The sequence below is a fragment of the Lepidochelys kempii genome, chromosome 2 (assembly GCF_965140285.1).
Source record: "Lepidochelys kempii isolate rLepKem1 chromosome 2, rLepKem1.hap1, whole genome shotgun sequence".
Lineage (NCBI taxonomy): Eukaryota > Metazoa > Chordata > Testudines > Cheloniidae > Lepidochelys > Lepidochelys kempii.
The window spans coordinates 229,124,798-229,150,782 of NC_136381.1; the positions used below are offsets into that span (position 1 = coordinate 229,124,798).

General features: G+C 40.1%; 1 protein-coding gene across 1 annotated transcript in view; it reads right to left on the bottom strand.

The window, feature by feature from the left end:
• The window catches only part of ITGA8 (integrin subunit alpha 8), a 172,565-nt gene that overhangs the window by 20,644 nt on the left and 125,936 nt on the right, over positions 1–25,985 (bottom strand). Inside the window, exons 26-28 of the mRNA XM_073334109.2 lie at positions 24,518–24,643; positions 18,999–19,112; positions 506–607 (exon numbers count right to left, since the gene is read on the bottom strand). Of these exons, the coding sequence (XP_073190210.2) occupies positions 506–607; positions 18,999–19,112; positions 24,518–24,643 (342 nt within the window). The remainder of the gene's footprint in view (positions 1–505; positions 608–18,998; positions 19,113–24,517; positions 24,644–25,985) is intronic.

A 25,985-nucleotide genomic window follows, 5' to 3' on the forward strand; every position in this document is an offset into this window, starting at 1 on the left:
AACTCCATGACAAACAAGGACAGAGGGTTCTATGGAAAGAAAGAACATACTTTCTACCCTTTAGGCATGCTGCTGATTGGGAGGAGACCAGTAACATGTTTAAAAACAATGAACATAACAGAGACAAGATGGTGAAAGTTGCACAAGGTTTTCCCTTCAGATTGTTTGCCCACGGTAAGAAATTACAGGGGTAATTAGAGTTGGCTTTGATGGTACAAAGATTTTTCTGCACAAAAAGTCTAACATAACTGAAATTAAAGCAATGCACAATGTTACAATTTGTAAAAGAACTGAGCAATTAATTTAAACTGGAGTTCATTGTCATATCAGCTTCATGTAAAGAAGAGCAATAAGAAGTTTCATTTAAAAAGAATTCAAGGAACTCACACAGGAAATACTGGTTTTGCTTTTCCATATGTATATATAGAAAACCTTCACAACTGTGAACAGGATGACCAAAGTAATTTATCTGCTTAAGTCTTAACATATTTTTTGTGATACTTACTGCTATGCTTCCCTCAGGGTGTTTTGTTGGTTGCACTTTATATGGCATCTTCTTAACTTCAAAGGACACATTGGAAAAAAGGGTATACTGGTAATTATTTCTCTGGAAATACAAAAAAAGATTTATAAGGAATACATTTAAATTTGGAGATTTATACAAGAAAGACATCACATACTTTGACTGTAAGCTCTTTGTTATACACAATGGTACTGCGGCCTACAGATGGTACCACAATACAAAGACAACAAAAATTGAAGAGTGAAGCTGAAAACCTAAATACTGCATGCATTTCAAAGGTGATGAGGGATGCACCTGCAAAAAGTGCACATATTTACCAGTTCAATAGAAGATTTGTGAGTGCAAATAGGGGGTTTTGTGAGTGCATGTTATGTTTAGTTTTGAAATGAAGCCTTGAATCTCCAATATCAGGAAAAGCTCTGTGCGTCTTCAGATTTCCAGGGCTATTTTCAAACCTATTTGTTAGGATTCCTTGCTGCTCTAATATGAATTGGCCATACAGTCCCAATGAAAAATGCCAGTCCAAGACTATAGGAATAAGCAGGCTTATCTTAATTTACCCATTTTGGTACATTTAAAATAAAACTGATTAAAAATATATAAATAAAACTATTTGTCTTTTTAAAGTCCATCAGCAATTGCAATAGGAATACAGAATGATCGTGTAGCCCTAAATAGGTCCCATCAATAGCAGTTTTATTTGGTCTTTCCTTTGATCTCTACAGAAAACCCCAGACATGCTGCTTGACCTTTACTATTCAAAAATGCATCCCTCCTTTAATTAAGATTCCTCAATTTAGAGATGGTCTGTCTTTATTGGGATACCATGGTTTTTAATCTGGTTCAAGTCAGAAGCAACAAAAAACTTACCAGCTGAAGTTCATTCTGGAACTTTTAGATGAAATGGTTTCAGCCCATTTCCGGTCAAAGGAATATAGGAATTGCCTACATGGGCTCAAACAAGGGTCTGTCTTGTCCAATATCCTGTCAGTGAGTCTCCCACTAGATTTCTCAGGAGAAAGTGCAAGACTTGCTGGAGGCAGTAAAGGGATAACCTATCCCATGCAAAAGTTTCCTGCTAAGCCCCATTAGTTAGAGACTGGCTTAAGTCCTGAAGCATGAAAGTTTATATCCCTTAGAAAACTCTTGACTTTTTTTAAAAGCATTTACTATTATAGCTCTGGATATTCTTGTTTTCCATAATTATAGTTCAATCCCTTTCTGAATCCTGTTAAGAGCTTTTGGCTTTAATGATGTATTATGACAATGGGTTCCACAGGCTAATCATGCTTTGTGTGAGAAAGCATTTCAGTTATCATCAGTCTGAATTTGCCACCTTTTGGTTTCAGTGAATGTTCTTGTATCATGAGAACAGAGGTTCCAGATCAACCTTCTCTTTATCGTTTTATCTTTTGTTCCTTTTATTATGTCCCCTCTCATTTGTCTCTTCTCTCAGATAAAAAATCCTAATCTTTTCATTCTTTCTTCATAACAGAGGTTTTCCATGCCCCCTAATCATTCTTTCTGCCTATGTTGCAACTTCTGTTTTAATCTTTCTGAGATGGAGGAGTGAGCAGAACTCAACACAGCATTCCAGATGAGTGTGTACTGTTGATTTATATAAAAATGGGGACCTCGTAACCAAAGCTACCCTAAAATTTGGCACCAGCTGCTTGCAGGCTATGTTGAGTGGCCAAGGAATGAATTGGCATGGAGTCTGAATTACTATAGTAACATGAGCCAAGTGTAATTGTTACCTGATACACATCCAAAACTCACTTTCTTTTAGCCCCTTGCTCCCTCAAACACTTATGAACTTTCCACACTCTCTAGAGTTAGCTGAGCAGTAAAGAAAGCCAGTTCTATTCTTTTCAATTCATAGTTTTATTTAATAATCCACTTTAAAAAGAAACACAATACTCCCCATTTTCTGACACTTTTTGTGATCTCATTCTGTATCTTATACATTATAGTGCTGGATTATCCTGAAATATAATAACTGTATTATGGGATAGAAAGAATTTCATTTTCTTCCATTAATTGTACTTGTGTTTAATTTTTATTCTTAACCCTCACTGTCCTTTCCCAGGAGAGGATATAGAAAGTCCTTTTCATTTCTCTCCATCCAGGGCACATTTTGGGGCTTTGTTTCTTTCACAAGACTCAGTTTCCAATCAGCTAGTTTTTGTTCTCTCTCCTGTGCAAGGTGTTGGTTTTCTCTGGGATTTCCTGTGGCATTAACTTTCTTACCCTTTCAGTTCAAGGATGTTTTCTCCCTTTTCAGCTGCTTCCCAGAGCAAAAGGAACAGAAGACTCCAATGATCTTCCTTCGCTATTTTCTTGCTTGTTATGTGGGAAGGATTTTTGTGCACACATACCTCTGCATGCACTAAACCTGGACTTTTTGCTTGAGCATGGAGCACACACAAAGTTGGGCAGCTTTGTCAGTGCACACACACTTCTGAAAATTTTTCCCTCTCCCTTTTTAAACAGTTTGCTTGTCAAATATGTCAGAATATTTACTGGTGATATGAAACCAACATACTTATTGCCTTATGGAATTCATTTAGCTGTGCCATTACTTAGCTGTCTTAACATACTGATAGCAGTGGAATGTTTAATATCACCACATATTAAATTGCTCCTTTAGGCCAATGTTAGGAATGAGCAATAGAGAGAAATCTGCCTTAAGTGACCACGAAGGGACAGACAAATCAGATCCGCAGCATAGGTGTGTGGTGTTGAGATGCTGCTTGTAATTATTAGAACTGGGAGCACTGGCTGTTGGGAGTCTGAAAGGACAGGAAACAGGAAGACGGTGGGTGTGGGGGGGAGTTGAGGAGGTGGAATGAGAGCTACTGAGGGTGCAGCAGCAGCTTGGTAAAGAGGTTTCCACTTTAAAACTAAAGTTCTGTTGACGTTTGTTAGTACCTTGCCTGGTTGCTACAACATTTTAGTGATGAGGATGGATCTTCTGCCTCTGAACCCACCTGCACCCTTTGTGCAAAGCCCAGGTGAGCCTCCAATTGCTTTTACTACCTGGATCCGTATGTTTGAGACTTATCTACTTGCAATTACTGCTACAGAGATTTCTGAAGTAAGAAAGCGTGCTCTGCTAATCCACTGCCTTGGAGCAGAAGGGCAGTGTATATTTTACACTTTCCCCCTTGCAGATGATAAATATGAGACTGCACTCACTGTATTGAAGAACTTTTTTGTGCCAAAAGTGAATGTAGTCGCTAATCACTACAGATTTCGCCAGCATGAGCAGAAACCAGGGGAGACTATAATACAGTATATTGCTTCCCTGAGGAGTCTGATTGTAACTTGTGACTTTGGGAATATGGCAGATGAGATGATTAGAGACCAGTTCATTGAGAAAACAACCATGCTTTGTGTAAGAGAACGCTTACTTCTAGAACCACAACATACACTAGAAAAAGCAGTAACCATTGCTACTCAGATTGAGTTAGCTACAGCTGAAGCCAAAATAATGAGCATGGATACAGGAGGCACAGTCCAGGCTGTGAATCCTTTGCAGAAAAGTTCACTATCGCTGCAGTCAAACGATTACAAGAGGAAAACGAATGGAAAACCACCAAATCAGCTAATTCAAAATACAGTAAAAGCATGCTTTTGCTGTGGATCTCCAAAACACTTTGCAAGCTACACAGGATGTCCGGCAAAAGTAGCTCAGTGCAATCATTGCAAAAAGATTGGGCATTTTGCTAAAGCATGTCGCAGTAGCCAGTTCAGTCAACAGGTGCATGCAGTTACAATACCAGATGTTACTGTGCTGAGTGTGGACAAAATCACTACTGCACATATTCCAGAACAAATGAAGTGCACTGTAAACATTTCCACCATACCCTCAGGCAAATCACACTCTATTCAGCTAATGTTGGACACTGGCTCAGCAGCATCCATACTACCTGATTCCATCTATTTCCATTACTTTAAAGATGTGCCTCTTACTGAACCCAAAATTCACTTGGTGTGCTATTTGAAAAACCATATTCCAGTACATGGCTGCCTGCCAGCAATAGTTACTTTTGGTGATTGCTGTGTAACTGTAGAGTTCTACATTGTCCCAAAGGCACTCCTGTCCTTGGCAGAGATTTATTGGCTGCTTTAAATCTCAGGGTAGTTAATGGATGAATTGATCTTCCTCAGCAAAGCACTCTCGTGGTACACACCAGTTTCAGCTGGGACCCAACACCAGGTTGAGGAGAAACTTGGCTGTGCTTATGGGTTTCTGCATAAAGTTAAAATGCAGAATAGTGTGATGCCTGTATGACAGAAGTTGCAGCACTTACCCTTTTCAGTCAGGGAAGCTGTTTCAGAGGAACTTAGAAAACTGTTCAAAAGGACATTATTGATGAGATTGACTCGTCGGAATGGATTTCACCTATAGTAGTGACACAGATGAAAGGTGGAGGCATTCGCCTTTGTGTGGACTTAAGGGAGCCAAATAAAGCTATTGTGATTGACAGCCACTCTCTTTCTCACATAGAAGAAGTATTTGCAGAACTCAGTGGAGCACAGATGTTTTCTACTCTTGATTTTCAGACCACATACTACCAGGTTATATTGCATGAAGATAGCAGAGACCTCACAGCATTTATTACACATAAGCGACTATTTCGTTTTAAACGTGTTCCATATGGTCTCAAGTGCCTTCCAAAAAATGATGTAATTGATTCTGAAGAATCAACATGGAGTTCAGTGCTATCTGGATGATATTATCGTGTTTGGAAATATTTCTGAGGAGCATGACAATAACCTGCAGTCTGTACTAAACTGCATCAGAAAAGCAGGCCTCAAGCTCAATAGGTCCAAATGCAAATTTAGACAAACTGAACTCTCCTTTCTGGGGCATACAATTTCACAGGCTGGACTAAAACCTGATCCAGATCATATCCTGGCAATTTCAAATGCTCCTCCTCCAACAGATTTGCAAACCTTATGTTTCTTCTTGGGTCTTACCTACTGATATGCAAAATTCATTCCCAATTATGCTTCTGTCATTGAACCATTATGAGAATTACTACAGAGAAGTTCAACCTTAGTGTGAACAATGGATGCACAAGCTAGTTTCGAAATGGTGAAAGACTTGATTGTACATAGTCCAGTACTTGCACTATTCAGTCCTGCATTGCCCACAATTGTAACTACTGATGCTTCTGATTATGGACTTGGGGCTGTCCTCACACAACTTCATGAGGACAACACAGAGAGGACTGTTGCATTTGCTTCAAAGACACTAAGTAATGCTGAGAGGAAATATTCTACAGTCAAAAAAGAAGCACTTGCTTGTGTCTGGGCTACTGAAAAATGGAGAACTTACCTATGGGGCCACACGTTCAAGTTGCGCACAGACCACAGCCCTTTGACGACATTGCTCACCATGAAAGGACTGGGAAGAGCAGGATATCGTATTGCTAGATGGTCTGCAAGACTACTCTCTTTCAATTATGAACTGGAATTTAAGCCTGGAAACCAAAATGTGGTCGCTGATTGCCTCTCTCGCCTGCCTTTGCCTTCACCAGATGGTTCACTGGAGGATGAGGATGTAGTAGTTGCGCTTAATACAAGCGCTCTTATTGCAGTTACAAAAGAACAACTTCAAGCTGCTTGTTCAGCGTGTCCAATTCAACAAAAACTATGGGAATTTCGGACAAAGAGATGGCCCAGTAACCCTAAAAACCTTGACCTAGTTTTGCTGCCTTATTTTAGAGTTCAGGATGAACTTTCTTTGCTCGATGGCTGTGTGCTACGAGGTACACACCGGCTACTTGTGCCAGAAGAACTACAGTCAAAACTCATATACCTGGCACACGATACTCATCAAGGAATTGTCAGAACCAAACAGTGACTACGGGATCTGTATTGGTGGCCAGGGATGGACTCTCAAACTGAAGCACTAATAAAATCTCTATCAAGCATTCTTATAACTACAATACCTACCTGCGGAAGTGAAGAAACAGATTGATAGAGCCAGAAGAGTTCCCAGAAGTCACCTACTACAGGACAGGCCTAACAAAGAAAATAACAGAACGCCACTAGCCGTCACCTTCAGCCGCCAACTAAAACCCCTCCAATGCATTATTAAGGATCTACAACCTATCATGAAGGATGACCCAACACTCTCACAAATCTTGGGAGACAGGCCAGTCCTTGCTTACAGACAGCCCCCCAACCTGAAGCGAATAATCACTAGCAACCACATACCACATAACAGAATCACTAACCCAGGAACCTATCCTTGCAACAAAGCCCGTTGCCAACTGTGCCCACATATCTATTCAGAGGACACCATCACAGGGCCTAATAACATCAGCCACACTATCAGAGGCTCGTTCACCTGCACATCCACCAATGTGATATATGCCATCATGTGCCAGCAATGCCCCTCTGCCATGTACATTGGTCAAACTGGACAGTCTCTAAGTAAAAGAATAAATAGACACAAATCAGATGTCAAGAATTATAACATTCATAATCCAGTCGGAGAACACTTCAATCTCTCTGGTCACGCGATTACAGACATGAAAGTTGCGATATTACAACGGAAAAACTTCAAAACCAGACTCCAGCGAGAGACTGTTGAATTGGAATTCATTTGCAAATTGGATACAATTAACTTAGGCTTGAATAGAGACTGAAAGTGGCTAAGTCATTATGCAAGGTAACCTATTTCCCCTTGTTTTTTCCACCCCCCCCCCCTTCCTCAGACGTTCTTGTTAAACCCTGGATTTGTGCTGGAAATGGCCCACCTTGATTATCATACACATTGTAAGGCGAGTGATCACTTTAGATAAGCTATTACCAACAGGAGAGTGGGTTTGTGTGTGTGAAAAAGGGGGGGGGAAGGGGAGAAAACCTGGATTTGTGCTGGAAATGGCCCACCTTGATCATCATACACATTGTAAGGAGAGTGATCACTTTAGATAAGCTATTACCAGCAGGAGAGTGGGGTGGGGGGGAGAGAGAACCTTTTGTAGTGGTAAACACCCATTTTTTCATGGTTTGTATGTATGAAAGCATCTTCTGTATTTTCCACTGAATGCATCTGATGAAGTGAGCTGTAGCTCACGAAAGCTTATGCTCAAATAAATTGGTTAGTCTCTAAGGTGCCACAAGTACTCCTTTTCTTTTTTCATAAAATCCTGTGTCACTTGCCAAATGCATGATAAGACAGCAGTGATATGTACCTCTCCATTACAGCCTGTTCCTCTTCTTGAATCTGCATGGGAAAAAGTGGCAATTGACATTGTAGGACCCTTTGATACTGCTCCAAGTGACTGCCATTATGCCATCACTTTCATAGACTATTTCAGTAAATGGCCTGAGGTAGCATTTACATCGCAAATCTCTTCTGCTACAATAATTAAGTTCCTCTCTTCAGTTTTTAGCAGGGAAGGTAACCCCAAAGAACTGGTTTCAGATAATGGTAGTCAATTTACTTCCCTGGAGTTTGAAACTTTTCTAGCACAGAGGAACATTTTACACAGAAGGTCATCCCTATATTACCCTCAAGCCAATGGGGAAATAGAACGGTTTAACAGAAGTTTGAAAGAGAGTTTGCAAATGGCTAAACCGGAAGGGCGATTGTGGATAACCTTCACTACTGATTTCTTGCAAGCATACCGAGCTACCCAACATGCCACAATGCAAAGATCAGCCGCAGAGTTACTGCATGGGAAACAGATGAATACTAAACTGAACATTGCTGGAATGTTAAAGGCACGACCTGATGCCCCAAGCGAGGATGATGTGAGAAAAACAGTTGAACAGAATCAAGCAAAGTATAAGGCTTTCACACATAAGCACCGGGGTGCTAAGGAATGAAAGTTTGAGTGTGGTTCCTTTGTTAGATTAAGAAAACCTGGAATTTTACGCAAAGGGGACCATAAATTCTCAGCTCCTCTTAAAATCATAGAGAAGAAGGAACCTTACACCTATCGACTTTCTGGTGGGCAGGTATGGAATCCTTCTTATCTTGCACCTGCCTATGCACCAAGAGGAGATTATGCCAAAACCCAGTCTGCATTGGATGACTTCACTGTAATATCAACACAACAAGACAATGCACTGGAACCGGGGCTTGAGACACGGCCTGTCAGACACAGACGACCACCTGTCTGGACTAGAGACTATGTTATGTAGCATCTACAGTGTTTTCAGTGTAATATTTCTGCCAACAGTATAGTGTCTTGTTTCATATTTGTTCCTGTGGTTAGAACAACAATGTTTATTTTAATTGGGAGAGTTTCTTAAGAGAGGAAGGAATGTGGTGTTTATACGCTGCTTGTAATTATTAGAACTGGGAGCACTGGCTGCTCAGAGTCTGAAAGGACAGGAAATAGGAAGGGGGAGGGAAGTTCAGGAGGTGGAGTGAGAGCTACCGAGGGTGCATCAGCAGCTTGGTAAAGAGGTTTCCACTTTAAAAATAAAGTCCTGTTGAAGTTTGTGAGTTCCTTGCATGGTTGCTACAACAAGGTGGTCTTCTAATAAAGAAGGACTAGATTGGCACTCAATAGAGATAACTAGTTTGGGGCAGTCACTTAAGACAGGAGGTTGCCTAATAAGAATGATGTTTTATATAGATTTCATGGCGTTTAAATTGTGTAAGCCAGAGTCTTCAGAGCAGGCATCTTGTTCTTTATCTTGGTCACAGATTATTTTCTTCTTTTAAAGCTTGTTCCATTCCTCAAAACTAAATTGACAACATTCTAATTCTTAGACAAAGTCACATAAATACTTGGGCATTTCTCATTTCTGCTGATATATTTTACTGTGGTTTACTAGGATACATGTTAGGAAATTTACAACTCCTGCTGCCTGAAAAAATGGTTTATTAATTCAACTGTTTGCGTTGGAATAGGATTCTGCATGTGATTTATAAATGAACTCTGCCATGAAGGTGATAGGATATGTTAGATTATGAAATGAACAGGCTGTAAAGAGATAATTCACACAATGTGATTGGCTAGTGTACAGTACAGGACATTAACTCTCTTCAAATGCCCTGTACAGAAACGCATCACCCATAAAAAATAAATCCTTTCACCTACTGTGTATGGTTTATTTCATTTTCAGCTTATATTAGCAATAACAACCTCAGTGAAGGGCACTTCCTGGGGATTAATAAACCTAGGCTGTTCCTTGGGCCATCAAATCCTCTCGGCCAGTCATTAAGCTCCAGGAAATGCTTTGCACCTTAATCTTTATCGCTTAATAGCAACAAAGAATGTAAAAGACTCTATGTGTAGTCTTTATATCCACAGGACAATTTGTTTGTGCTAAAGGTTACTAATAAAACGTATCTGGTTAGGAACAACTGCAGACTGAAGCCTTTTAGTTGTCCAAACACCTAGTAGATATTGGAAGCTGTCTCTGTTTCCCTCTTATGCAGTCCTGTTTATAATTCTCAACTAATTCTTGAGGAACAAAATTTTTCCCACCAAAGAATGATTTCAAGTCTCTCATGTTTAACTATTCAGTGTTTACTGGAAGCAGTGAGACCTGTGGTTGGAAATACAAGCGAAGGGCTCAGTTACGGCTCTAAGAGCAAGGGGAAAGAGGTCATGCACTGCATAAGTGGCAGTGTCTAAAGACACACACCAGGCAGAATGCCTTCACGGACACTTGCCAGTGGAGGTTCCAACAGCTGTGGAACAAGTACAGTACATACTCCTGCAGCTCAGTGCTGCAACTGTTTGCCAGTGCCCTGCAGGCAAGGGAGATCTAGAGCAGATTGGGAGTGTTTGTTGCTGCTACATCTTCCTCATAAACTCTTTGGTAAACTAGATCCTTTGCTTTAACAACTGCGAAACATAAGAGAATCTGGAATCAACAGAAAGTGCTTCCAATAAGCGTGCAGTGCAGTACTTCCCTACTTACTGTCCAGACAAAACCCAGGGGTAATCTGTAAAGAGCATGAGGCTTTGAAAGCCTTTGAAATGGGTGCGCTACAGTCCAAGTGTGCTTTAGTCTGAGTGCAGAGTAAAGTACAGGACAAACATTAGATCAGGCTTGCAAGTCGTGATACTGGGGGAGAGTGAGAAGGCAAGAAGCAAGCTTAGCCAACTGGACAGGAAAGGTGAATCTGGTAAGTGGTCTCCTTTGCCCTACAGTGGTGCTCCAACCCGCAAATGAGTTCCAGAGTGCCACCGACTGCCACTGCAGCCTTGAGGAATGCTCATTATTTATGAGATTCTTTTCCTTTCAGGTACAGTACACTGAAACCTCTCTCAGTGGAGGACTGGGTGGCTATGTATTTTCCTTATTCTAGGCCTTGCGCTGAAATGGAGCTCTTCCTACAGAACTGAAGCTTGCTGTGTACAGAAATCATGTTTTCTGACAGTGCTGGTTTAACAATGTTAGTCCTGCCTCATTCCAGCATGTTCCCCTTCATTTCCACTGGCATCTGGCACACTTAGAAGAAAGTGAGCAATTTACTGTTACCATTTAAATATGTGCTTTGGGAATTCGTTAACTTTCTCTCCATTACTCACACCACCTAGGAACATAACAACTGGCAAGAAATAGAGTAACTCTAAATGCAGATAATGAGGATTATGCAACAATTTACTGTGATATTACATTTCAAAAGTAGTGAATTTATTATTATCATGAAGTACATGTTATTTATGACAGGCATGCATATTCCTGCAAAAATCAACACACCCACTTACTTTGACCCATTTGACCCCTTGTATTGGGTTTTGTGCATTTTTCATTCATTTAAAGGGAATATTTTGAATTGAAATAAAAGACAGCAATTTTGCCAGGGTTTCATAGAATTTTAAAAATTCAGGTTTTAAGGATAATTGATTTATATTGTGCATTTATTTCTTGAGATTTATAAAATATAATAAGACTCCCATCTGCTGCTCTGGGCACCTTTGACATTATTTTAAATATTACAATAAAATCAAAACCAGTAGCAATACCCCAACAAAACTCCATCCCCAACACAACCCAGTTGGTGGGATTTTCCTCACCAAACCTCCATTCCCTCCATGAATCACTCCCCATCCCAATACTTTCAGCCACTCATTTTTCTCTTTTACTTATTTTGTTTTCAAATTAACAAAGATTCCTTGAAACTAAAGAAAGGAAAGCAAAATCCCTTGACCCCTGACTTCCGTGTCATTATGTTGGTGCTGCTAGAGGAACACAATAAACTTATGGCTGTTAGTAGTTGAATCAAAATCAGCTACATAGACTCCCTATATGGCCTATGAGATCAGTAAGACCTCTCCAATCTGATTTTTCATGGCTTTCTTTGCATGTAAAGTTACTGTGCAGGCTGCCAGACTCTGCCAGTCTATTCTTAGGGAACTTGGCTTGGTTGCAGAATAATGTGTTGGATAGTTACATGCAAGCCTCCCTTAGGCCCAAATACTTTCCCCTGCATAGAGAACTAGGCTTTCTGAGTGGAGTTGAAGGGGGTCAAGCAGGGACAGAATCCTTCTCCCAGGTGACAAAGCCATTCTGCACGCACATGGGTGCTCACACCAAGATCTGATTTTTTTTTTCTTTTCTAGTTACTGCAGTGCATGAAGACAGGCATGGCCAAATCCAAATGTGTGGATTTATGTACGGGCCAAGGAAGGGAAAACAAAAACCCTTCTGTGGAATCATGCATATTCTCTAGGCATTGTTCCACGACCTACTATATAGCCAGTTCCATTCGTACATGGAACTCTTCAGGCCCTGTGAGTGCTTGGGAGAAAATTTATTAATAATTTTCAGGCACTTTTAACACAGATTTAAACAGCAATTAAGAAAGAGTTGTGCTCTGCTCCCTGCCATGCTGGTGAAGACCTGGCGGAAGAGCTTGCAGTCTGGAAGGGTGTTACAAATCAGAAAAATGGTACAAATTCACCACTTAGGGATACATTTTCAGAGCAGCTGTTTCATTGCCCAATTCACACACACTACATTAAAATGTACCCATTAAACAAAGGTCAAAGAACACTTAGGCAAGATCTCCATGGATCTCCCTCCAAAGGTTTGGCTTAGTACCACAGCTTGCCATGACCGACATTTCAGCCACCATGGGTTGAATAATGAAAACTATTAGATAAACATCTTTACTATAAATTAAAGAAATGATAGAACCCTAATGGAACACAGTGTAACATGACCATATAAGGTTATTTTTTTTCATTAATCAGGCATTTAATGATTTGCTGGCTCAGCAAGTCTGACTCGATTAGTTAGCTTATGTGGTGGTTCTTATTTACATCCAAGCTTTGAAATAAAGCCAGAAATGGCTCTGCTTCTTCTTGGCCTCTGTACAACATCCTTCTCTATCTTTGTTGGCTAGTTAGGACACTCAGAGCTGCTTTGTTTACTCAAACATGTCTAATTATTGCACTTCTTAAAACTGCAATTTGTGATAAATGTTTTGATTTTAAGGTGACAGATGACAACTGCCATGCGGCAAAAAGGTCAGCAATTGTCAATCAAACCACATGGGAAAAAAGAGAGATTATATATGACTGAATGCCAATGATGACAAAATATACTATCAGTTTTGTACATTCTTTGAAAGGAAATATGAATTGTTAAGCCTAGCATGAATCACATTGGATCAAATTCTCATCAGCAGTGTACTAGTATAACCGAGGGGAAAATAATGTACACAGTGACATAGTTGATTGTGCTATAAATATAAACTTTTCTGTATTAGTAAGTACAAACAATTCTTTCTGCAGATCATCATCTCTTCATTTATATTACAATACAGCATAGGGCTCGTGTGTTAATATTACCTCTGCTCTTTTGTACTTGCAAATTGTACAATTAAATTTATAGAGTTTGTATAGAGTTACGTGTACAAAAAAGCAGAAATAATAACATTAACACACAAGTCATACATTGTGTTGTATTATAAATGAGGAGGTCATGATCTGTACAAAGAATATACTGTACCTACCAATACAGAACAATGACTGTGGAATTCAGCCTTACCCTGGTACGCTGTTTCTTGTTTAGAAATAGCTCCAGAGACCATACCAATTCCCTCAGTCTATAGTTTAATCCTAAAGATTCATTGGAGGTTAGTCCTTAGATTTTAGCCTAGATAACATGTTCCAAGCTGCAATGTTTTGGGTGTATTTTTATTTACTTCTGGGATAGTCTTGGGAATTGGAAGTTTACAGGCTTTTCCAGAGCACAAGATGCCCTTTTTAGGAAATTAATTGTGGCCTGTAGTCTTTTATGGCTGTGCCTGTATCACTGTTAATTGTAAAAGGGGCTCTGGAAAAGGAAACGGTTTTACGGGGAGAGGGAGAGTGGCAGCCTGCATCCTCTCATGCTATTTCCTTTTTTATTTCCCCGTAGATAAGGGTGGATACAAAAGGCAGGGTATCTTTTTCTGGCAGCTTCTTAGACATGAGGTGAAGTACTAGATGCAACAACTCTCTCAGGACAATGTTTGTTTTTAATCAGAAGAGGCTCCGGCTCCTTTAAGAGAATCTTTGTGAGCATTTATAAGGCTTGTAAGTTATCTTGGAGGAGAGGCAGAAGAAGGACACAGGTAAAACAGCTAAAGCTATCACAGACCATACAAAGTCTAGGTTGGAAGCATGGCTATGTATGGACAGAGGAGTGAGCAAAAGGCCTGTAAGTGACTCTTGCACACAACAGCAATCTCTGCACTCTGGAAAACACAGGGATGTCTCACTCCTGCTTCCCTTCCAAAAAGCAGGCAGGAAGGATGCAGGGCCATGACTTCAACTGCTCCTTTGCACCTGTTTGTGGAGCTCGGCCAACGTAAATGGATGGGTAGAGGGAAGGCACAATCTGTTCCATCCTAATGGATATAAGAGATTGCTCAAATCCCACAGGCAAGGATTACCACTGGGAGTCTATTCAGCATACCTATATAGGTGGCCTGGCGTGGTTTCACACTGCACCTTATGGAGGGGGTAATACACATTTTCTTTACCTTTAATGCTCTATGGTACTTTATCAACAGGTTGTTTTTCCCTTTTCCAGGGGCAATTTGTAAAATGTGCACCTTTATTTTGTCTTTCATAGATTTTAAGACTATAAGTTATCATCAGATCATCAAGTCTCACTTCCTGTATAAAACAGGGCATAGAATTTCATCCACTTACCTCTGTATGAGCTCAATAACTTGGGTTTGACTAAAGCTTATCCTCTAGAAAGACATTCAGTCTGGATCTGAAGAATTGAAGAGATGGAGAATCCACCAATGCCCTTAGTAGACTTCCAATTGCTAATCACTCTCACTTTAAAATGTGTGCCTTATATCTTAGGCTTTAACTTCCAGCCATTGACTCTTGTTGTAGACAAAGCCCTTTGCTGTGTTCACAAGATCAAGATTTGACCCTTAAGGAAATGGTCGAATTTCAGCTGCAGAATAACAAATCCAGAGGCTTTGTTCTATTCAGGTTCTTGTATCACACTCATCACTGTAGTACCTGAGTACTTTCCAGTAGTGCATTAAGCAATGCGACTAACATCCATCACAAGTTGTTTCTTCTCTGATTCTCTCCCTGGGGGAGAAGTGTGTGCAGTGGGATGTTTGTTTTGGTAGATGTGTTTCTTTGTTAGTTTTTAGTTGAGTCCAGAATGCCAGATGTGCTGTTCATAGTAAGGTAACTAACTTCTAGATTGCTTCTGGATAAAGAGGGAGGAAAAACTCTATGTGGTTGAATACTTGGGCTCTGCAGTGCTCAGGTGCCATGGTGACAGGCTCAGGTTAAGAACATTAGCTAAACAGGTAGGTTCTTAGTAAATATTATGGATGGGTGAACTGATTGAGTTGAACAAGTTGAATAAGGAGGAAAACCAAACTAGTGCCCAAAAATCAAATGGGATATCTTCTGAGGTTCAAAAAAACCCAAAAACAAACAAACAAAAAACCCTCTGTGTAACTTTCGCATTATATCTATCTTCTTCTGGCTCTGCACTTCCACATTCTGGAAACAGAAATGTCCATATACATCAAGAAAAACTGTTTTAATTGTATTTTCTGGGCAACATGAGCAGGAAGTACTGTAAATCTGGTGATGGAGCCTGTTCCCACAAGATCTCCAGCCCAGTTTTCCAGATTCAGGAGGTTAAGATAGTTGAGAGAAGCATCCAAACTTTTGAGGTTTTATCTGAACCAAAGCTTTCAATGTTTGCTCATCACTAATAAATGATTCACTAAATAAATCCAAAATGAGGGCCCTTAATCCCTCCTTATGAACTGATTTGTTTGTGTTTGCAAAATATGAACCTTTTTACAAGCACCTTATTTGAATTAAGGAAACTGAAAAACAGAGATAAAAATTGGTTAGGATCCCAAATCGTTAGGAGAAGGTAAGTGTACTTACAAATAAAAAAAAAATTCAAATGAGGTCCTTTGTTACTGAATTGGGCTGACATCACTAACCCCAGAGCCAAGTAAGACATGCAGCTGACTGCTCTGTTTTAGGTGTCAGTGGTGCCATTAACTGTGGCAGAAGAAACACAGAACCTGAACTTAGGTCTTGACAGGCAAAATTTCCTCTTGTTTAGATCTTTAAATGCCCACTGCTGACCAGTAAAATGTTGAGGGGTAAGGATGTGCAGAGTTATGTGCATTTGGCTCATTATTGATTTAGAACCCAGGACCATTAGGTATTGGACTGGTTTAAATTTGGCTGAATACCCTCCTATCTGCTCCCTAGTTCCTCCATGGAGGCCAGAAGAAAGAACATGTTGACAGGATCTTCTCTTATTCACTTCTGGTGATGAAAGAAAGAGGAGGTTAAAAGCTGAGGCTCTTCAAACTCCTGTCCTCACTGGGATATTTTCCTCCTCTCTTTCTGCTGGTCTTAGGTCCACTAGGCATTCCTGTTTCCATATCCACTGTGAACACAGGAGGGATGCTGAGGAATGATCTTTCTTTTTCTGCATTCCAAGTTGAAGGAGTGGGGGAGGGGATCCAGGTTAAATGTCCATGCAGAAGGAGGGGATAATGCATCAGCTGGCCTCATGGTAGGGTCTGGAGTTGTCCCTTAACAGCAGCAAAACACGAATTATAAATTTTCCCAGTACACCCAACTGTAGCAGATATTTATCCAAGTCCACAGTGCTGATAGGTTACTCAGAGGATTTTTCAATTGATTATCCCAACCCTTTTATGTAGTCTCCAAGAAAAACAAATAACTGATACTAGTACTGTATGGACACATGTTTGGAAAGTCACAGGTTTCTATTGCATTTCAGATTTGCATATAGGACTTTCAGTGGTTTAGTTGGATGTTCAAAGAGAAGCCAATATTTTCTTCTACTTTAGATTATAATGGTCAAAGTTGAATAGTTTGTGCATACTTCTAGAATACAGAAACACACCTGCAGGAGGAGAACCTGTAAAGGACACCTTAGAAAATGCCAGCATTTCCATAACACTACTGGAGAAGTTAATGGTGGACAAGACTTGTTATTTCTGCCATTGTGGAGAAGACTCTGCTCTGCTTCCCCAGTTGAGGCACGGCATCAGTTAGCATGGATTGTTCCTGGCTCTAGCTTTTCCCTCAGGTCCATATCACATGCACAGAGTAGGGATGTTCCTTTGGGAGACAGCTCCCTCTGAGTATCAGTCACCCCAAAGTGGATGGGAGAAGCAGGGAGAAGGCAGGGCCGTAGCCTCTCTCAACTTCTGACTCTGTGCACTAGTTCATTCGCCTGGCCTGTTGCAGAGAAGAGAATACATTGCACCATGCCAAAAACTAATGCAGCGTGTGCACACTCCCTCTGAGGTAGGGTGATGAGATCATAGAATCATAGACTATCAGGGTTGGAAGGGACCTCAGGAGGTCATCTAGTCCAACCCCCTGCTCAAAGCAGGACCAATCCCCAATTTTTGCCCCAGATCCCAAATGGCCCCCTCAAGGATTGAACTCACAACCCTGGGTTTAGCAGGCCAATGCTCAAACCACTGAACTATCCCTCCCCCGCCCCCCTTGTTTTTTTTGACAATGTTGACAGAGGGGATTTGCATCCTAAGGATCAATCTCTCTGAGAGTTCTGCACTGTCCCCTATATTCACAGTTATGGCTGAATGCTACAATTCAGCTCTACATGCAGATGTAACATGTGGGTCTAATACCTAAACCATGACAATACTGACAGGTGAACAAGTAACTTTTAATTTTTAAACTGCATACAGAGCATTCATCATCAGCTATATAGCTCTGAGACATATGAGCATCAAGAAAACGGAGAAACATGCCCTCGCAGAGAATTCATACCAGTTATAAAATAAAGCCACAGGTAAGTCAAGTCATCTGGGAGAATCAACAGAAGCCTATGAGCAGATATACTATGGAAAGTCAAGGTAAGATGGTGTCAAAGTTCCTTCCCCACTCTGAACTCTAGGGTACAGATGCGGGGACCCGCGTGAAAGACCCCCTAAGCTTATTCTTACCAGCTTAGGTTAAAAACTTCCCCAAGGTACAAACTTTGCCTTGTCCTTGAACCCTATGCTGCCACCACCAATTGTGTTAAATAAAGAACAGGGAAAGAGCCCACTTGGACACGTCTTCCCACAAAACATCCCCCAAGCCCTACACCCCCTTTCTTAGGGAAGGCTTGATAAAAATCCTCACCAATTTGTACAGGTGAACACAGACCCAAACCCTTGGATCTTAAGGAGAATGAAAAATCAATCAGGTTCTTAAAAGAAGAATTTTAATTAAAGAAAAGGTAAAAGAATCACCTCTGTAAAATCAGGATGGGAAATACCTTACAGGGTAATCAGATTCAAAACATAGAGAATCCCTCTAGGCAAAACCTTAAGTTACAAAAAGACACAAAAACAGGAATATACATTCCATCCAGCACAACTTATTTTACCAGCCATTAAACAAAAGGAAATCTAATGCATTTCTAGTTAGATTACTTACTAACTAACAGAAGTTCTGAGACTGCATTCCTGATCTGTTCCCAGCAAAAGCATCACCCAGACAGACAGACCCTTTGTTTCCCCCCCTCCAGCTTTGAAAATATCTTGTCTCCTCATTGGTCATTTTGGTCAGGTGCCAGCGAGGTGATCTTAGCTTCTTAACCCTTTACAGGTGAAAGGGTTTTGCCTCTGGTCAGGAGGGATTTTATAGCACTGTATACAGAAAGGTGGTTACCCTTCCCTTTATTTTTATGACAGATGGGGATCAAGATCAACATGGAATATGCAGTAAAAACTGGCAAAGTAAAATTGAAATGGACACAATATTCAGAGGAGGGAGAAATTAGCAGTATGTGTGTGACATAAGCATGAAGCAGAGAGATTTACCCCAAAACAAAGTGATGACAATAAGATTCACAAGTTAAGATCATAATATATATATACACACATATATATAAACATACATATAGACACGCTATATATATCTATCTTTAAATAAACAGACAAATAAAATGGGCTTTTTTGTGTGTAAAGAGTTTCACAAATTTACATTACCTGTAGGAAAGTTTGGGCCCATAACCGAGATCTGATTTTTAGTGTTGCACTCTTTCCTCTTTCTAGCTGTCCCACCGTACACGAGATTATTAAACACTTCACGTTTGTACAGTTCTGTATAAAAGTAAAATGAAATTATAACACTGCTTTTGTAACAAGGCTAATGTGAGAATACACACACTTAATTATACACAGATTTAATTTCCCTCAACTGCTCTAAATTGAAAAAACAATAAACTATCTTAATGTATTAAATATCATGCATCTTCAAGAATTTAATCTAATACAAATGTACAACAAAAGATATCTGAAGTGCCTTTGTGAGAAATGAATAATCACAATGGGGCTTCTTCTGAGTTACCCATGAATACAACCCTTTACATATGTTAGTGATGACAAAGCTAATAGCATTCACCAGTCTGGTTTGAAGAATTCTTAAAAAGTCCAACTGTTTAACAAAATCTTGTTTATTCCTCTTTCCCCTTTCCGTCCCTCCAGCCAGTTCCTTGTCTCTTCTCTGACTCCCAAACTCCATATTTACACTCTCAAAACTTCCCCTCCTTCTCTGATACTCCTAATTTTCCTGGTGAAATTTACATTGCAAAGCCAGCATGTTTGCTGAGCTTCATTAGCTGCTCTATTTGAACCTTATGTTCTGTGAAGCTTTCCTGGTGAGCAGTGATCCCGGATGGGGAAAGACCAGAAAACACACAACTGAATACAACAGCCAATTGGCCCTAGCCAAGACGGCTGGAGTCTAGAATGGAAATGTTACCAGCCAAGGTAAGGAGCTGGTTGGAACTCATAGACAGGGACAAAGAATTGGAGAAGGGGATCTACTGGGGAAATCACAGAAAAAGATAGAGCTGTACTGGACAAGTGGAATGGAAGGCAGCTCACAGGGAGAGGGAACTAAAAGCCAAGGGACTGTTGGAGGTCAGAGAGAGTGTTTGGGGTATTTATTCAAATAGATCTAAACCTAAGGGCAGGTCTACAGAGTATTTTGGACCGTGCCGAGCAAGCTTTCCAGCCTGGGTTGACAGACTTGGGCTAGCAGGGCTCGGACTAGCACTCTAAAAATAGCGGTATAGACAGCACTTGGAAGTTGCAGCTTGGGCTGGAGCTCAGGCTCTGAAGCCTAGGGAGGAGGATGGGTCCAAAATGCTATGCAGATGTACCCGAAAGGGTTTGGACTCAGTTCAGGGGAAAGGCTGATATTTTGACTAGTCCATTTTCTTTATAATCCAATTTGCCCCTCGCTGCTACATACTTTACTCACAATGGCGATGCCAAGTGGTTCTGATTGTCTTGAAGCAAAGGTATCACCTCTACAGACACAGCACTTCATTAGTGCTATAATGTACTTTCTGTAAGAATATCCTCTTTCAGAGACCATACGCTGATAGAACTGGGTAACTACCTTCGTGAATAGGGTGCTAATATATTTTATTATGTCTGAACATATTCCAGAAAGAGTCATGCCTAGCTATAGTGCTACACCAGTATAACCAGCATAACAATACTCCCCATAAATCTCTATCTCATTACATCTAAAGTAGAGGCTGTGTGCTTTCTCTCTACTTTCCACATCCTCAGAAGAGACTCATGCTATAAGCCTTGTTTACAGGACCTATTGTAGAGGATATACATAGTTAATTCTTCCTATTCAGTCATTCTCTAACCAGCTTTATTTAACCTTTCATCTGTTTTCTTTTTAATTTCTAATTACAGAGGACAAAAACACATATTAACAAAATATGGTTGGATATTAGGAAAAAACTTTTTCACTAGGAGGGTGGTGAAGTACTGGAATGGGTTACCTAGGGAGGTGGTCGAATCTCCTCCTTAGCGGTTTTTAAGCTCAGGGTTGACAAAGCCCTGGCTGGGATGATTTAGTTGGGGATTCATCCTGCTTTGATCAGGGGGTTGGACTAGATGACCTCCTGAGGTCTCTTCCAACCCTGATATTCTAGGATTCTAAATCATTGCTGTGCAAAAAGCCTGATTTTGGCTGAAAGTTGAAGACCTGAGCACACATTCCTATTTTTCTTAGGAATGTATTTAGCCCTTTATAGTCTTCACTACATGGAAACCATGAGAGGTAAAAAGGAAAGAAACCAAATGTTTAGCAAACAGGACAGACAGGACAGGATTAGAGCTAGTTGGAAAATGCTTCTCCCCCTGTAAAAAAATGACTTTTCATCAAAAACTGAAAACCAAACAAATTTTGGGGCTGAAAATTAAAAATGTTCAGTTTTCATCCAAAAAGTGTTTGATATTCAGATGAAAAGTCAAAATTTTCTGTGGAAAACAGACACTTTCCATGAATATTTTAAATGTAATTAAAAATCCAATTTGTCAGCAAAAACAATTTTCATGGAAAGGTTTTAACCAGTCCTGAACATAGTACTCAGTCAAATGGGCTAATGGCAAAAATCAGCATCATCTAACAAACAACACATTGGCTTGCTTTTCTAGCCTAAAAACACACGACAAGCGAGAGACTACCAAACATTTCTATACTTTACATATGCTTGCTGCATATGCCACCTTCCTAAGCATCTGGCTAATGCTACTGTGAGAGAGAGAATCCTGGACTAGTTGGACTGCTAGTCTGATCCAGACTGGGACGTCCTATGTTTCTGTGAAATCAATCTAATATTGTCTGTCTGGATCAAGCTGCTGAAAAACCCCTGGTTCTTCTTATTTTAAAGTACATAATAAGATGCAAAGACTGTACATACTTATAAATTTTGTTAACCATTCACAGTTGCTGAAGTCTTTTCTATGTTGGTAACATAAGAGAGTAGTTACAGAGGAATATAACTGATAATTAAGGCATTACTGAGAAATGGATTAAAAGTTTTGTGGTACTGAATGGTCTGTCTTCCAAAGGCTAGGTTTTTTTGTCGTCTTTCTGGTGACGGAAGAATTATGCAGGACACAACAACCATAGGTATATAAAATCAGTACTTCTGTGATTCTATTTTTAAATTAAAATAAGTCATTAATTAATTTCAGCTTTGGGCTCCCCCCATTTAAAAAATAGTCAAATTCCATTTTCAGACATAATGTAAAGACATTTTTTGTTACTTTACAAGCAGAGCTTAGGCCTACAGAGTTCTTTTTTTTTCCTGACTATTTGTGACAACTTCTGGTGATAGTGAGGAGCTCAAACATATGGTGACAGTGAACCGTTTAACAGGAGACTGGACAGCAGGGGTTAATAAAACTCGGGTTGGGGTTAATAAAAATAAATGGAAATGATGGCCACAAGAATCCCAGGTTTTGGCCTCAGGGTCACCGATTTAGAAATACAGCCTCCAGGCAAAAGGACCTGGTAATTGTGATGCTTAAATACTCTAAAACGTGGAGTACTCAATGTATGAACAACAAAAACCAGACTGACAGCATGTTATCGTCCAGATGTTCATGTCCCAGAAGGCTTTGAGACTGATACTCAGAGCTATGTTGCTACACTGGGTGAGAGGTCTTTGCTGTTGCCAACATTTTACAGACCCTACGTTTTTGATTGGTCAGATATTTACCCATGAAAACTAAAAAAAAACTGGTAAATTATACCGGAACTATTTTGATGGCTTGTGATACTTTAAAGAACAAAATACTTGACATTTCTTGAAGCCAGAGAATGTCTTGAGTATTTATTGAATGAATATTTGCACTTGACAATATTATGGGACAGCGCTGTTATTTTTGGTACATTTCAGTAGCTGAGTTTAAGAATTTTATGAAAACGTTAAAGCCCTGTGAAGAAAATATATGCATAGATTTTAAAAGTGTTACTATGTTTCATTATTTTAGGCCATGATCTGGTGAAAGACCCCAGTGAGTGGGTGGAGGCATGTGTGTGTGCAATCCATGAGCCTCTCTACTTTCACAGAGAGGCCACTTGAGGCAATGCATTGGTAGAGAGGTCTGCATTTGTGGACCGAACTGCAGTACTGGGTCCTTAGACTATAAGATCGTTGGGTAAAGGATCTGTCACAATTTGTCTGTAAAGTACCAAGAAAATCAATGGTGCAGTATATAATGCATAGAATCATACAATATCAGGGTTGGAAGGGACCCCTGAAGGTCATCTAGTCCAACCCCCTGCTCGAAGCAGGACCAATTCCCAGTTAAATCATCCCAGCCAGGGCTTTGTCAAGCCTGACCTTAAAAACCTCTAAGGAAGGAGATTCTACCACCTCCCTAGGTAACGCATTCCAGTGTTTCACCACCCTCTTAGTGAAAAAGTTTTTCCTAATATCCAATCTAAACCTCCCCCACTGCAACTTGAGACCATTACTCCTCGTTCTGTCATCTGCTACCATTGAGAACAGTCTAGAGCCATCCTCTTTGGAACCCCCTTTCAGGTAGTTGAAAGCAGCTATCAAATCCCCCCTCATTCTTCTCTTCTGCAGGCTAAACAATCCCAGCTCCCTCAGCCTCTCCTCATAAGTCATGTGTTCCAGACCCCTAATCATTTTTGTTGCCCTTCGCTGGACTCTCTCCAATTTATCCACATCCTTCTTGTAGTGTGGGGCCCAAAACTGGACACAGTACTCCAGATGAGGCCTCACCAATGTCGAATAGAGGGGAACGATCACGTCCCTCGATCTGCTCGCTATGCCCCTACTTATACATCCCAAAATGCCATTGGCCTTCTTGGCAACAAGGGCACACTGCTGACTCATATCCAGCTTCTCGTCCACTGTCACCCCTAGGTCCTTTTCTGCAGAACTGCTGCCTAGCCATTCGGTCCCTAGTCTGTAGCGGTGCATTGGATTCTTCCATCCTAAGTGCAGGACCCTGCACTTATCCTTATTGAACCTCATCAGATTTCTTTTGGCCCAATCCTCCAATTTGTCTAGGTCCCTCTGTATCCTATCCCTCCCCTCCAGCATATCTACCACTCCTCCCAGTTTAGTATCATCCGCAAATTTGCTGAGAGTGCAATCCACACCATCCTCCAGATCATTTATGAAGATATTGAACAAAACCGCCCCAGGACCGACCCTTGGGGCACTCCACTTGATACCGGCTGCCAACTAGACATGGAGCCATTGATCACTACCCGTTGAGCCTGACAATCTAGCCAGCTTTCTACCCACCTTATAGTGCATTCATCCAGCCCATACTTCCTTAACTTGCTGACAAGAATACTGTGGGAGACCGTGTCAAAAGCTTTGCTAAAGTCAAGAAACAATACATCCACTGCTTTCCCTTCATCCACAGAACCAGTAATCTCATCATAAAAGGCGATTAGATTAGTCAGGTATGACCTTCCCTTGGTGAATCCATGCTGGCTGTTCCTGATCACTTTCCTCTCATGCAAGTGCATCAGGATTGATTGCATAGTTAAGACAAGAGATTTAAAAATCAGTTGTTCCATCATTTACTTGTCACTTAGAACAGTAGGAAGTTAAAAGTCTGTAAAGAGAATATGACAAAACCAACAGTCACATTGTATAGCTTGCGCATATAGTCCTAGCACTATATATTTCAAATTAGCTCACCAGTATTTTTGCGTAGCTCTTCCTTCGAGGTTCTACCATGGTGACATCCCTCCGCCCGATATAGTGAGGAATAGTGGAGTTATGCAAAAAAGCAGTGAGTTCCGGGGTGTCCTGTGGAATAGCAAACTGGAAAAAGAAAGACAGTGAACTGTAATAATATACCATACAGTTACTCTAACAGGTATGTTGCCTTCTCAGGGAGCTTGAACTTTATACTAACTTGTTTTTTTTTATAAATTTAATAGCACTACCATGAGACTAGATACCACTTTCTTCAACTAGCAGCTTGATTTGTAATAGCACAGAAGGATGGTGTCCAGCAATATGCATTGCACTAGATAATTTTTTTTTCTAATCCTCATTCTTTACTGGAGCCAATTTCATTGCTGTACTTGTTTTTGCTAGACTCCCGGGCCCAGGTTCTGATCTCTGTTACAGTGTAAATTCAAAGTCACTCCCACTGAATTTAGTCATTAATAGAGATCAGAATCTGGCTCTAGGAATGTAATGGTTTTGCCAGCATCCAAAAAGATCTGCATCCTACTATCCTCATTTTTGGTGGTTGTTTCTGGAAGATTAATTATTATAACAAAAATTCTCCAACTTAGTAAAAACTCCAACTGATTTGTCTTTAAACTTTGTGTGAATATTCACAAACAGAAAATTTAAGAGACAGAAATCTCAGAGACAAAGTCTATTTTTATTGTTGGTAGTTTTGTGTTTAGATGATATAGAAGGCACTTAGTGTCTTCCTTTGTCTTTCTTGAAGCTTCCAGAGAAACAAAAGGGATCCTAATTTTTCAGGAAGGAGAGATAAATTCTCTAATTTAGCACAGTTTTATCAAGTCAAGCTGCAATGAAATATATGATGAAGTTTGTGATCTGACCTCAGCAGGAATTCACATAAATACATCCAAAACAATTCCTTAAGGGCCTCAGATTAAAGGAATGTATAGGCTGCTATGCATTTAAACTCTGAAGCACAAAACTTGCATTTATTTTAAACAAATTCCAAAATAAGTATTTGCAGTTATCAGAATTTTTTTTAGTATAAAAGGTAAACACAGACATAAATACACACATAACCCCTTCCATACGCTATTCCTGTATAGTACTATATTTCTACCATTTGTCTGATTTAATGTATGAGGGTCAGGACAGTTTACTTCTTAACATCCCACAGAGTGGAAGAATAGTATAATTAACTGCTGAAAAAGTCGTTAATCAGAAATGAAATTCTTTTACTTAAATTAATTTTTTTCTCTGCAGTAAGGAAATATTTAAGCAGATAGTAAATCTCTCTCATTCTCTCTCAGTGAGGTAACACATGGGTGTTATTTATTTCCAAGATTCTTTCATCAGTACATGTAGGGCCCCTTAATGATGACAAATTAAAAGGAATACACTGTAATAAACTGAAACTTATCTTTGGAAGAAGCCATCAATATATGATCACAGATTATATATA